Below are 15,278 nucleotides of genomic sequence, written 5' to 3' on the forward strand. Positions count from 1 at the left end.
ACAGAACAGACTATAATTATTATTTACTAATGCTCGATCCTAACGTTATTCTAACAGCTTGTGCATTGTCAAATCAACAATCTGCACTAAATAAATGACCATTTGGGAATTGTTAGGAGCATCTCTGTTCCTCTCCCTGCTTGACTAAAAACTGTCATTTGCAATCAAAGAAAGCTGCCTTGGAGCTGAGAACACAGCACTGGCAGCCTTGTAGCTGTCTCTTTCTGAGGAAAGACCAAAGATTCACATTAACTTGATCTTTTGCAGCCAGTCTGATTTCATTCTACATGAATCTAAGAGGACTCCATGCCACATTCAGAAATTTTTTGCAGAATTGCACTAAAAACTTATTGCACTGATGATCTTCTGTTACCAATCCTCTGAATTCTAAAAGGTTCAATAGCAAATGAGGATAAAGAGTAACCTACATTAAGTTTGTGACCTTTGATAAGGCAAATGAAAAGAGTTCTGCATTAACTTTCAAAAAGGTGGTGAGTTTTTAAAAAGTAAAAACTATTATCTGAGGATATGAGCTTCAAAAACATCTACCCAAATGAAGTAAATAATGTTGCCTTTTCAGAGCCTATGGCTGTTTTAAATTCCATTCTGGACTTTTAAACAGAATGTTAAACATAAATATATAACTGAGAATTCTAATGTAACTAAAAAAATACACTTACCATCAATTCTTCAGGTGCTGGCCTTTCTTTTGGCTGTTTTCGCATACTATAGTGGAGAGGAAAAAACTGCTCATATTATCTGTGTCATTTGTATATTTTTGCTGTAATTTCTACCCATGGCTATTTGTACTGGAATTTGAATGTTTTCAAATTCATCATGTTCAATTCTCGGCCAAAGTATTAGCATATATTCCCTTTCTTTTATTTTTGTCTTTAATCACATTTCTGGGGGACATTATGAGTAAGAAACAAAAAGTTTTTTTCTTACTTTTTCACTTAAAAAATATTTTGCAACACAATAAAGAATGAATTTAAACTAAATGTATCCTAATTCTACTTTTGAAGTTAATGTGAAAAAAGCAGCAATATTCTCTTATTGACTCAATTATCAATTTATTTCAAACTTAAATTTACGGAATATCCTTTTTTTTTTTTTTTTTGGTAATTGAGATAAGACAGTAAGGAAAGAAACATGACTGTAGAGTCAAATGAGAATACATCTCATTCTTTCACTATTACTCCAAATGACAAGAAGTATATAAAACAGGTCAGGAATCTAGATAATGCTACAAAATTACAAGTGGCTTGCTGTAGATTATCTTGACTTGCATTTGTTTTGGCAACAAGGCAAGTTGATAATTCATTAAACCACTGTGGGACAGCTAAATTTGTTTAAGCTGCTTAAAGAATCACATTCTTCATACAAAATATTTGTTTTCCATGCATTAGATATAATTAGTAGCTGTAACATGTACTTAGCTATGTGATGAAGCACTCACACATGGGATGAAGGTGACTGGGCAGCTGCCTACTTGATGACTATCTGTTCTAAACTCAGAGTGTCCATGGGATAAAGTCATGAAAAGAGATTGCTGCTTCTATCACTTGGAAAAATCACACAGATGCTTTTTTCTTTATATAAGGCATTCTTCTAACAAGCAAGAAGAAAACTCTTCACATAATCTCTGCATTTGCTGACAATACCTTTTTAAAAACAGATTTAATGATCATTTGGTAAACAAGAATCGGAGTTATGAACCATTAATAACATCGAGGACATTTGCCTTCCCTATAAATAACCATATGCACCTCTCAAATACTGCATCCATTAGCAACTAATTCAAGCTGTTTCACCAGTGGAGTTGGTAACAGTCCTAATCTGACATTCCAAAGTAGCTGTATCTCTTGGGAAAACAAGGCTATTACCCACTATCATTTCTGTTTCGGCTTGACATCTGTGGAAATTTGAATACAGGTTATCCCTCCCTCTGTCTCCATAAAACTTTTAAATAATAGCTGATTAATTTTTTGGACAGGAGGGAGGTGAAGCCTTATCCACTTTTCTCCCTGCTGCTCAGACCAGCCCCACCCCTAGGTTGGTCTCAGACCACACAGCGAGATAAGATTAGCGCTGCGATCCTGTCACAGATCCAACATCTCCTCCAGAGCAGAGAAGGTGATGCCCAAACCAGGCGCTCCAGGCAGTAGAGGAATCGCATGGTTTGTGTTTCAATTTTTGCATTTCAAAATGAGGCATTACCATGTGTAAAACACAAGGTACACATTACCATGTGTTTTAGGAATTCCATGTAAAGGAAATTAAGAGGGATATATATTTCTGGGTAACGGTTCTAACATCATTAAGGAGCTTTAAAACAGCTCAGGATTCCAGTGTTTAATCAATATGTATGCTTTTTTCCCAACATGGCATGCTTTGGAAATACAATGTTTTCAGAGTAAAAATAGTTTTTAAAAGCTACACTATATTATATAAGTATTTTAAATAAATAGAAACAGTGTTAATAAAATTTTTTTAATTGGGGAGAAAAATTTCTTCCCCACATATATTTTCTATGGAATATAAACTGTATGAGACATTTTTATTAAGAGGTAACATGTTACACTTAGTCAAAAAGGTGATAAAGCTTGACATTTATATTAAGGAATATTTCTTGGTTTCCCTTTAGCGTAATCATCAGACGGATCATGGTGGGAGGGGAAGGGGATGGCGCACAATGATTTTGGTTAGCAAGAATCCTGATTGCACTACTTTGCCACACCACAGAAACAAGGGTTTCTTTCGGTGGGGTCTGCCCATTCATTTTCCAGCAGTGGACATGACTCTGGGAGAATGAGGACTTTGGTGAAGGAGGGAAAGAAGACCAACGTAGTTAAGAAGGAGTTGCAGTTGGTTTTGTCTCCTGCTTTGAGGACGATGATTCCTATGTTCCTGAATTCCTCCTCTCTCCTGGGTAATTTCTCTGTGCTGGAGTGAGGGAGAGGGCAGGGGAATACCTTGGCCTCCCAAGGTCATATCAGTCCTGCAGGACGAGGGAAGAGGGAAATGATGGTGAAGGGGTAATAAAAGAAAGATGTGGTCTGCTAGGAGGAAAAAGGCAGAAGGCTGGCAAAGAACCTCCTTGGCAATAAAATGCTTGTTTCTCCAGGTATAAAATGACAAGGAGTTGCCTAGAGGCTCTGAGGGCCCCTGTGGCTCTTCTCAGTTCTTTAAGGGTTAAAGTGGGCTGAACTGTTTTCACAGTCTTCTAAATGTCAAATTTCATGAAATGGGACCCCAGTATTGTATTTAAAATACAACCAAAGATAAAAGTTATTTACTGAAAATCCGATGAATTAATAAACTATGCTGCTTCCACTAAGGGACAGACAGTTTTATGGGTAACTTGAGGTTACATTAATAAAAATAAGCTTTGTATGTCTGTTCAATAGGGGCTATAAAATTGTGTATTTCTTTTTTTTAAAAAAGGATGATAACAGTATCTGTGCTGAAAGAAGTATCTTGACTTTCAGCAGTTTATTAAATCAGGAAAAAGGTTCCGAAGTATGCTTATGACCCTTTGTGTAAATAACGTTTACATAATTTAAACAATTTCTTCAGCTTTGCCGCCCCATCTGCCCAAGGCCCCAAGTCCCTCCTGTCTCCAAAAGGAAGCAGGGAGAGCCATAAGGTCTCACGGAGCTGCCGAGTTAATGGCATGTATCATTTACATTGAGGGCATGGCATGTTTGTAAACGGGCTCACCACTGAGTGATGAAATGTACAAACGGCTCCGAGAACTCTCCAACTGGAAGGACGGGCGAATCCTGGGATGGAGGAAAAACATGTCACCAAAAGTCACAACAGTTCCTTCTCTTTCTTTATATTCCCCATCCACCCATGTGAAGGAGCAGTGTAAAGATGAATACGATGAAAATAAGGCCTCACCCAATTAACAAGACTGTCTTTACCCTATTCCACATATTTAGGTAAAAATGCCAAATTTTAACCCACACATATTTTACAATGGTGAGAAACATGAGAGCTGAGAGAGAGGGGAGGTGAAAAAAGGACAATGATAGCCACAGGGTAGGAGAGAAGGTAGGGAAAGTGTAAATGAGAAATTAATGATTATTTAAGTAACACACAAATGGTCTTGTAATTAACAAAGAGCTGTGAAATTATTCTTGTGTTGACCTTTGTTTCTTTTACTGGATTTGCTATTTATTTACACTTTCCTTTTTACTTACATTTATTTGTATATTCAATTGTCCTTTACTGTTTGCCCCTAATAGAATAATTTGGATCAGATTTTTTTTTTTTTTTTTTTTTTTTTTACTTTAATAGAAAGGCTTTTATAGGGAAAGCTGTTTCCTGGAAAGGAATTTCAGCCTATTTGCCAGTCTAGGCAGCCTCCTCATATGAGAAAGCCAGTGAATTAAGGATACAATGAAAAACTCCCAACTTGACCACCAACCAAAACTGGGATGGAGGTGGGAGTCAGTCAAAAAAGCAGAAAACCACACAGCAACAGACCACCACCACCACGCGACACAGACAGCAAACCTCATTACCGTTTGCAAAGGAAGGCTTTAAGAATTTAGGAGTTTTTCCAAGAATGACAGAGAGCGCCACTGTGTTTATAGTGTAACAGCTCAGGATGTAATGAAATTACACTGCAGAGTACTTTAACAGTCATCTCATTAGACCTACAGTTGGAACAAGAGAGCCACATAAAGTAGGCAGCTGCAAATGACTCCATTCTCATCTATTCTCATTTGCTATTAAAAATACCTTTCGGCGGCTTTTTTCCTCCCTGACATCCCTACACAAAGTGCCCTGCAAAGTATGATACATGCACCTATTTAAATTAACAAAGGAATGACTTATTTTAATCTCACTGTGCTTTGGAGTGCTTTGGCCATTTGGATGAGCAATATATCATTACATACAACCTTCCAGCGCTGCAGGCAAGAAACTCAGAGCATGCAGCATTTGGTGGGAGCCAAACAATTTCTCTAGCACACAACTGTGTCAAATGCATGCATGTATTCATTATTGAGAACGAGAGGAAATAGCTTTGATGTAGTGGAAAAAAGAAGATGATAAAAGCACCTCTGCAATATGCGTGTCATTATCAATGGTGGCAGATAGATACAATTGCACAGCCTCCTATGTGATTAGTAAATATACATATAATTGCTGTGGCCAATTATCAGAAAAATGAGATCGGTAATTACAAGACAGAAAATTAACTAGAACTCTTATTAAGGCTTTGTTTCCAATTCAAACAATTGGAAACTGCTGGATAATACAATTAAATCAAAGGAACTAAGGGGGTCAAGGCAGCCAAAAAACAAAACAAAAAACAAAACAAAAAACAAACAACAAAAAAACCCAAAGAGGCTATAAGAGAAGAAACATGAACAAAATGTTTCTTGGTTTTTGCATATCTGTCTTCTTTGAATTTAATCTATTCATGCAGAAGAAGGGATGGTTAGTAATTCTAAAATTAAAATTCTCATCAGTAGAGAAAGGCTAAGAGGAAAACAAAGGAAAAATGGGAGTGAAATAAAATCTTGCCAAGTTCAAAGGATTACATGCAGGCATTACATAGAGAGGACATGAAAAACGGGGGTGGATGTGTGGCTGATGAAACAGTCCACTCAAAAGAAACAAGACACGAAATAGCATGACAAGTCCTCAATAAAGGTATATAAAATGGCCACAGAAGTCCCATCGGTTTGAAGAGCAAAAATAAAACATGATATCAATTTCAGCTGCAGCCTGTTTTAGGAAAGCCATATATATCACCAAGCCTGTAAGATTCTACAAGGCCCAGTTCAAGAAATGACATTTTACTGTCTCAAAAACCATTAGTAAAAAGATAGTTCAAAGTCTGAGGTGTAAAAATTATGGACTCTGATCAGTGAGGAAGCTTCTCTAAGTCATCGCTTCATGGATTTCTTTTAAGGGTGTAGTACTGAAAGTACCTGAGTAGTAGTTGCTCTAAAATGCAATATTTAGGAAAATAAAAGCCTACTATCTTAATGTGGTTCCATATTTACCAAGATGGTTAAAATTCTGGACTGGCTTTCTATAAAGATCCGGTATAAAACATGATGCTAATGTGGGCCTCTTCTCAAAGTATGATATCAAAAGTAAATTAATGAATTATAGACTAGCAACATGATGAAGAAGTCATGTAAAAACGGATGAGAAACGAAATGAGGAAATATGACATTTTGCATGGGTAGTTAATTTTATTTAAGACCTGATATTGTAGCCTGTTAAGTTCCTCATATTATAAAACTAAGGAACACTGGGTGGTACCCATGAATAATTTATTTCACTTCCTAAAATGCCAGCCCAAATCGACTTTGCAGAACCACAGCGAGTGGATTCTCATCTCAGTCGTGCCTGGAAAGAATCACTCATTAAAGATGTGGGGGAAATTCTAATCTCACATGCACAATGCCAGATATTTATTTTTGTTTTAAAATCCATGTCTCCTGCATCCCTCAAGGGAGAATCTTCTGAGATGCAGAAGACTGACTGGTAGGGGGATGGTGAGAATGCCACACATAAACACTGGGCAAAGGCATTTTCTGAGAGTCTCCAACTCCACACAAGTATGAAGGCTGTTAACACTCCAAAGGAAAGCAAATGAATATACCTGAGAGTGTCCTCTGCACTGCAGGACTTGACAGTATACTTTTCTCTTTTTAAAGCAAATAAAATTACAAAGTTAGTTTTAATCAGGATGTGAAAGATCTCCAAGAACCTGCCTATTTTGTTATCTAATTCAAACATGTGAGGAGGGAGGCATACAGTAAATATGCGCTCCGGTTTCACTGTAGCTCACAGGAAGGGAAAGTACCTAGTCGTCGGAGGGGTTCAGAGACTCTAGTAAAGCAGTTGCTGCTACATCCCAAAAATGCCCTTTATGAAATATGGGTTCTGGCAAGATGGAGAAATATATTTCAAAAATTTAAATGTGTGTTGAAGAAGCAGTTACACTGAATTCTCAGTACTGGCTGACACTGACTCTAAATTGTTAATGAAAGTCACTCTCTTTAAGACCTTGGGTGCCATACTTCACCCAAAGGGCTTTTTTTTCAGATGCTTTTCCATTGAACTTCTAAGCACAGAGGTATAGAACGAAGCAGTGGACACAACCTTAACCAAAAGCCTCAATCTGAGAGTCTAGTCTCAAATCAACTTTAGAGTTCTGCTGAAGTGACACAAGCTGGTTCTTGTTATCAAGCAGGCAACTGTTACATAAAAACAGCTGCCATAAACCATTTTAGTAAGCAATTCTGGTCATCAAGGAGGACAGTCTCCAAGCCTCAGAGGTTTCAGTAACTACCTGGTCAGCCCCTTTTGCTAAACAACTGGAACACAAGCATGCAGCACGCTAGAGAACAGCGAAGGACAATAGGAAAAAGTTTGAGTGATGCCTTTGCCTTGTGAATAATGAACAGTTCAAGAAGGTCAACCCATTACAACAGAAACTGTTTAATTATTAATTATGCACAATCTATGAGCAAAAGGACAAGTTCAGAATGCTTAATGTATGTTAACTTCAACTGGACTCTCTCTGGGTATTTTGTTATTAGCACTTGTCAGCAAGGTACTCAGGCATAAAAAAAGGCAAGTAGCAGAAAATGTGTGTGTGTGTGTGTGTGTGTACCTGCACACTCAAAGAGCTGGTGGAGGAGACAAGGCAGGAAGAGGTCCAATTCCAACCACAGCTGCTGCTAGTTCACTTACAGAGTAAGTGTGCCAATAAGTATATTTAGTGACCTTGAAAGCAGGCAGATAAGCTGGATATTCCAAACACAGAAATCATCAATGAGAAAAATGCTTTCAATATTCAAGGAATATTCTTTTTTTAAACTATAACGTATCTTGGCTTTAGAATAATCTGTGTTATTAATCTACCCTCCACCCTGCAACTCCCCACCCCCACACAAGTGCATGTAAAACTGGTAAAATCTGAGTAAGATCAGTGGTTTGTGTCTTGTATCTACGACAATTTTCTATCTACAGTATAGATACTGTACTATACTTTTTTTTTTTCAGATGGAGTCTCGCTCTGTCACCAGGCTGGAGTGCAGTGGCGCAATCTCGGCTCACTGCAACCTCTGCCTCCTGGGTTCAAGCGATTCTCCTGCCTTAGCCTCCTGAGTAGCTGGGACTACAGGCGTGCGCCACCACGCCCAGCTAATTTTTGTATTTTTAGTAGAAACGGGGTTTCACCATGTTGGCCAGAACGATCTCCATCTCTTGACCTCGTGATCCACTGGCCTCGGCCTCCCAAAGCGCTGGGGTTACAGGCGTGAGCCACCGCGCCCAGTCGATACTGTACTATACTTACGAGATGTTACTGTTGAGGCAAACTGGGTGGAAGGTACACAGGATCTCTCAGTATTATTTCTTACAACTGCATGTAAATCTAAAAATTATGTCAAAATACAAAGTTTAAAAAGAAAAGGTAAGGGACAGGGACTATTTTTAAACAATTAGATGAGGCCTAGATTCTTAGTAGAACTCTGCTTTGTATAAGGGAGAACGCTGGCATAAATACTCAACTGGAAAAAAGTTAAGGGCCCTTTGCTTAAAAAAAAATTCCTGAGGACTATATTTTTGCCTGTAATTCATAATTAAAGGTGACAGTGGGACCTGACAATAATGTGGTGATTAATTCAGACACTGATAAGGCATAACATAAAATACTGTGTAAAAATGATACAATCATTCATTATTCATTCATTCATTCAACAGCTTTTGTGGGCATCTACCATGTGGAACGCAATGAGCCTGGCATTGTGGAATCGCTGATACTTAATCCATATCCTCAAAGAATCTGTGTATTGTTCTGAGGGATAAGACGTGCACTCCTAATAACCAGCCCTGCAGGATGGAGGAAGTGGCCACATAAGAGTGCCAAAGCTGGCCACTCAGGATGAACAGGGGGGCACTGAGGTTTTGGTTCAGTTTGACTGGTAGAAGTAAGTTCACAAACGAGGGTCATGGGGAGTAAAGTAAAAGAGTCTGCAGCATGTGAGATACCTTATTTGCTCCCCTACTTTCTTCTTTCCTCTCTCCCAGACAGCACCTGAGGGTGGGAGGGACCTTGAATGTTGTAGTCTGGGTCCTGTTCCCTTCTCCTTATACAAAACAGACATTCCTTCAGACCTTATGCATACTGGCAGTAAAGCAAAGGAAGATAGGACAGCTTCTCAAAAATCGCAAGGCATTGGCTGCACTGGTGAATTCTGAGGTCAGTTGTACTGTGGTTGGATTAAACCAGCATGGCAAATTAAATGAAACATGGCCAGCCCTCTAACTTTTTTTAATAGACCACTTCTAGACTTTGGTGTCAAGCCACCAAGCCAACAGGTGTTCAACATCAGAAAATCATCTGTAGTCTGACCAATATTGAGAGTCATGCTCTATATTTTAAAAGTAAATCTTTTAATTCATGTCTGACGTTCCTTTGGCCTGGCCCAACAATGTCTACTCTTAGGCACTGGGATTCATACTAATTGGCAAAGCTCTGTTGGATCACTGCATTCTATCCTCAGTGCTGGGATCAAAGATCATTTGTAATTCTAGGGGCTTCATGCCCGGCAGGATAGCGTTTTGCCTGTCAGACCCCAAATTGGTTTCTGATCCTCCACTGTTCACTGCCTTAGAGTAGCATCTTTATGAGACAACTGGCAGAACCCATAGGGCAAATCTGTACTTGCCTGGGGAGAAAACCAAGTTTGTTTTTAAAAAAGAAAAAATCTAAAAAACAAAAAAATGAAAACAACTGGACCCTCACCTCTAAGGATCTTCATAGAAGCTAATCTTCAAACCAAAAACGACCTGTCCAAGGTGTACACTAATGTGAGATTCTGGGAAATCAGCTACATTTTCATATTTTAAAGGTCCTCAGTGTTCATATCTGTACATACCTGCTGTAACAGAATGTAGACGGGGGGAGAAAAAAGCAGTCACATGTTATCAGAAGGAGAAAGGTGGGAAAGAGATGAATAGGTGCTCCTGGTCTGAGAATGAGTCTCGCTTAGAGTGAGTAGCCATAACTACATAGCAGATTGTATGAATTCAATCAATGCTTGTTAAAACATTGAGTTTATTTTAAAATGTGGCCACTCCATGAAGGAACAATCAGCATTTTGACTCTAAGTGTATTTTTGATTTCATGATGCAGATAGAACTGACCTACTTCTCGGGGTGTTATGAGGGAAAACATCAGGGTGAAAGCAAGGCTTTGAACTTAGGAAGGCTGGCAGATGACATACCAGAGAAGAAAGCCTCCAACCCTGCTCAGCTGGAGAACAGAAAGCCCGCCTTTTACTCATCCCACTCCACATCAAGTCTTGAGCAGAGAAAGTGAAAGATGATTCAATTTCCACACTGGGTCACCCCATGCTCTGGGCTGCCAGGCGTGACAAATTACATATGTGGGCATTTTGGTGTGAAGTTCTGTCCACTGGGTCTGGGCTGACAGTAGCAGCTCATTTAACTTGTCTCAGATGGGCCTGGAACCACGGGGTAAAGGCCTGAATTTTTGCCACTGAAAGGCCCATCCTACCCATAAACCCTTCAATCAAGGAGAACCAGCTGTTAGCCAAGTGAACATCACTACCAGATGGCTTATAAAAAACAAAATATAAATGAACAGGTCTAAGGCCGGGCGCGGTGGCTCAAGCCTGTAATCCCAGCACTTTGGGAGGCCGAGACGGGTGGATCACGAGGTCAGGAGATCGAGACCATCCTGGCTAACACAGTGAAACCCCGTCTCTACTAAAAAATACAAAAAACTAGCCGGGCAAGGTGGCGGGCGCCTGTAGTCCCAGCTACTCGGGAGGCTGAGGCAGGAGAATGGCGTGAACCCGGGAGACGGAGCTTGCAGTGAGCCGAGATCCGGCCACTGCACTCCAGCCTGGGCGACAGAGCGAGACTCCGTCTCCAGAAAAAAAAAAAAAAAAAAAATAATAATAATAATAATAAATAAATAAATAAATGAACAGGTCTAAAGGAATCTGTCTCTGGGTAACTGAAATTTGAGATTATAGAGATTTTTTTCCTATTTCCTTTTTCTCCTTAATGTGTTTTGGAAGTTCTTCAGTATTGGGATAAAAGAGAAGAGAAATGATCTTTGTCATTATTTGTCAAAATGGACTCTTCATTTAGTCTGCTTGTTTTTTTTTTTTTTGGTCATTTAAAAGATTTATATTTACTTAGAAATGTTGTAAACATATGGTAAAGATCTTAGTGTTTTATAACATTTCTTGAAAATAGGTGAGTGGAGAAACGGAAAACAGATTAATCTTTTAAACTGTATTTATAATTGCTTCCTTTCCAAAGCCAATGAACATCTTTTTTCTCTTTTTATTTTAGGTTTCTTTTTGGTCATCAGCCATAGTGCACAGCATTTTTTAGAGGTGCCTACAGGAACAGTACACACATACTCACACACTAACATCCACATACATCTCCCTTTTCAGTGGTTTAGTCAGAGCAGCAAAAAACATACTTGTCTCATACCGAAGGGATTTAGTTTACAAAAGTAAAACCTGTTATTGTCCTCTTTCTCTGCAGCCTCCCAGCACATTTCTACTGCTTTTCATAAAACACTGCTGCAAATAATCAAGCATGACCACTGACATCCACAAGATTGAGTTTTAGGAACCATTAAATGAGCTCACCCTCGTGGGAAGTCTCCTGCTCAGGCTGGTCTAAAGGTAATTATTCAGCAATTCCTACCTGTGCTTTTACCTTGTTCCTGTATAGTGTTTGAATTTCATACACTGGTCAGGTCAACTTTTTTCCTCAAGAAAAGTCCAGCTATACATGTTTGATCCAGTACCTAAATTAGAATGTTAATATACACACCGGCATTTCACCTGGTTCTACAGAAGTGCTGATTAAAAGCAGTCTAAAAGGCAGATCATAAACTATATTAAAAACAAAAGAGAAAAATCTAGGAGAGAAAAAAACCCTTAATAGGTACCCAAATGAAAAAAAAAATTGATCTTTTCATAGATAAAGAGCTAAGATGGAAACATCTGAACCACATCCACACACTGTTGAAGTACAAGAACCTGGCAGGTCCGTGTCCCGAAAAACCAGCAAGCCATAACACTATCAAGTCAGCCTCTGAGAACTCACTGTAAATCCAAAGTCCACATCACCATACTGTATGTCCTCCTGAATGTTCACTCGACTGTTAGTTAAAATAATTACTGCCATTTGCCACCTGCACTGCCAGCTACAGATAAGGGGGGAAACAGAACTACCAGTGGCTGCATGTATGAGTGTTGGCTGTATTTGCCTACACATTTTTAAACAAATTCAAAGGCTGCTTCAGCTTCAATTCAAAGGCTGAGAATTATACATGAAACTGTGCATACAATAGACGACAGAAGGGAATTTAAAGCTGGCTTAAGGAGACACTACACCAGTTTAAAATTAGTTACTATGAGGGGAACAAAGGGAAAGAGGGAGGGAGGGAAGAAGAGGAAATGAAAAAAATAGAACTACATACTGTGAAATGAACAAGTTCAGTTAGAATGTTCATCAGGATTTGGAAAATCATAATGCCATCTGCTACTCTGGACCTCAAAACATCAGGGATCTCGTGGGCCCAGACGTTTCCATTTCCAGGAGGAAGGAAGGAGCTTACACTCCCTGGAATGCTGCCTCCATTCTGGAATGGAGGCAACACCCCAGCCGACCAGTTTGGAATCTCTTTTGAGAACATTTGTACCGCTCACATACACATTTTCCCTGGTTTAGAGAAAATTAACAGCCGGCAAAACGATTACAGCAACTCGGCAGTGAAGCAGAGCAGTGCCCCCAGCCCAAGCTGCTGGGTAACTGACCCTGGCATCCAACTTGGGCTCAGGGTGTGTAGGTCCCATCATGGTGGATTAAATGAGCATTGTCCTATGGCTGGGTAAGACTTCACAATAGAGCAACACATGTTAAATGACAGCAGCCAAAACTGGCCCCACCAGGCAACTGCCCATTCACAGACCGCTATTCACAGGCCTCCACCACCAAGAAATTAATTCATTAATAATACATCAGGCTTCATGGACGATTCAAAGGAACACAAAGCTACTTGTTCAATGACTGCCTAAAGATGCAGAATTTTTTCTGGTTAAAAAATCCCCACAAATCTAATTGACTTACTAAATCAAAATTATGGGGATGTTTATGATAATATTTGGGTTAGTAAAAAAGAAGAAATGGATGAGGTCTATTGGCTGCATTCACTCAGTGCCACTTGGAAATAATAAAAATACAGATTTTTTTCAGCAAGTTAATAAAATCTAATTTTATATAATTGTGTGTTTAAAAAAATTTTTTTTTACTTCAAGTGACTTTGTACATCCTTCAGACTATGAAGAAAAAATTTTCTTATAACTTGTTTCTTCTGTAACATTTTGTACTCACTTCTTTCTTACTCCTCCCTTCTGACAACTCATAAATATGAATTAAATATAATTATAAATGAACAGAACATTAACTTTTGGATTACTGCTGTGTTTTGGTAGAATGTTAATGTCATTTCTAAAGAAACAGTTATTACCAATAGAAAAAGTAATTACTAAAGGAATCCTGGCCTTAATGCTAACCTATTTTCAATTTTCAAACCAGCCAAACTGAATTAATTTAAACACACTGGACTTTTCAAAGAAGGTATTAGATTTCTAAGGATTGCCTTACATAAAAGAGGAATATCAGTTTTCAGGATCCCAACAATATATTCCCAACAATTTGAAACACAGGTCTAGCTGACAATACCGCTGAAAGGACAGGACCATTGTGTGCATATGGTTGTATTAACTTACTGAGTTTCTAATGCCTCAGTCATTAACTAACACAGCTGCACGTACCATGAAATCTCACATCACAAAAACCTGTTTGTGGGAGTGGTTAGAGCTAGACACTGTGGTTGGACACTGTGGGTCTGCAGGTCCTGTCTCCCTTTAACCACCTGCAGTTATGTGCTGTGACAGGAACAGGTCATCCTTGGGATGCTGGGAATAGGAGGGGGATGGTATTCCTTTTACTTCTTACTGACTTCAGAAGCCAGAATCATGGTAAAGTCTCTTAGGTAAAAGATGAGTGGATATTAGTTCCTCTGAAGTTGGTTAATCCCATTTCTTTCTTTCTTTCTTTTTTTTTTTTTTGAGACACAGTCTCACTCTGTCATCCAGACTGGAGTACAGTAGCATGATCTTGGCTCACCGGAACCTCCACCTCCCAGGTTCAAGAGATTCTCCCACCTCAGCCTCCCAAGTAGCTGGGACTACAGGCACGTGCCACCATGCTTGGCTAATTTTTGTATTTTTTTGTAGAGATGGGGTCTCACCATGTTGCCCACCCTGGTCTTGAACTCCTGAGCTCAAGTGATCTGCCTGCCTTGGCCTCCCAAAGTGCTAGGATTACAGGTGTGAGCCACCACGCCTGGCCTAACCTCACTTTTGAATTTCCAGGAGGTATTACTAGGCAATCATTCTTGCCATCAGCATCCCCCACCCCCCAGCACCAGCTATTTTCATAGCCCAGTGGCTTCTCAGGCACCCTGCCTAGGAATGAGTGATTCTACATGAATGAATTTTTTAAGATAACATATTTAAGGGCCAAACTTATTGTATTTCAATAGAAATCTTTCTAAAAGGATTCACGTTCCTCCACGCCAAATTAAACAGAGTATGCAGAATAGAATTCAATTAACTGAAAGATGTGGGGTCATTCATATGAACAGCAAAACTGAACTGAGTTGCAAAATACCTATGACCTTTGAGCATGTCTGCAGTGCGAAGTTGTCTTCTTTCATAGCTTTATTGAAAACCTCTTCCTTTGATGCCAAAATGTTCAGTGGTCACTTTTTACTTTCTTCAAATCAATGATAGTATAATGTAAGGAGCCTTACCCTTTGATTGTCACTCAGTTTCCTTGTCTGTAAAATAGAGTGTGTGGGGAAAGAATGTGACATGGGGAAACACTGTGTAGACCATAAAGGTTAAGGTAGCCGGGCGCAGTGGCTCACGCCTGTAATCCCAGCACTTTGGGAGGCCGAGGCAGGCGAATCACAAGGTCAGGAGATCGAGACCATCCTGGCTAACAAGGTGAAACCCCGTCTCTACTAAAAAAAATACAAAAAATTAGCCAGACATGGTGGCAGGTGCCTGTAGTCCCAGCTACTCGGGAGGCTGAGGCAGGAGAATGGCGTGAACCCCAGAGGCAGAGCTTGCAGTGAGCTGAGACTGCGCCACTGGACTCCAGCCTGG

General features: G+C 39.5%; 1 protein-coding gene across 9 annotated transcripts in view; it reads right to left on the reverse strand.

Annotated features, from left to right (window-relative positions):
• The window catches only part of LOC105488046 (mitogen-activated protein kinase kinase 5), a 262,603-nt gene that overhangs the window by 34,213 nt on the left and 213,112 nt on the right, over positions 1–15,278 (reverse strand). For 2 of the 9 annotated variants that reach the window (XM_011751745.3, XM_071101147.1), the window contains exons 20-22: positions 6,635–6,679; positions 3,724–3,785; positions 681–726 (exon numbers count right to left, since the gene is read on the reverse strand). The exons of 1 other annotated variant lie outside the window; for it this stretch is intronic. In XM_011751745.3, the coding sequence (XP_011750047.1) occupies positions 681–726; positions 3,724–3,785; positions 6,635–6,679 (153 nt within the window). Of the gene's footprint in view, positions 1–680; positions 727–2,546; positions 3,002–3,723; positions 3,786–6,634; positions 6,680–15,278 lie in introns of those variants that run through there. 6 more of the 9 variants (XM_011751729.3, XM_011751711.3, XM_011751800.3 and 3 more) reach the window with 3 other exon arrangements.

This window comes from Macaca nemestrina, chromosome 7 (genome assembly GCF_043159975.1).
Source record: "Macaca nemestrina isolate mMacNem1 chromosome 7, mMacNem.hap1, whole genome shotgun sequence".
In the NCBI taxonomy this organism is placed as follows: Eukaryota; Metazoa; Chordata; class Mammalia; order Primates; family Cercopithecidae; genus Macaca; species Macaca nemestrina.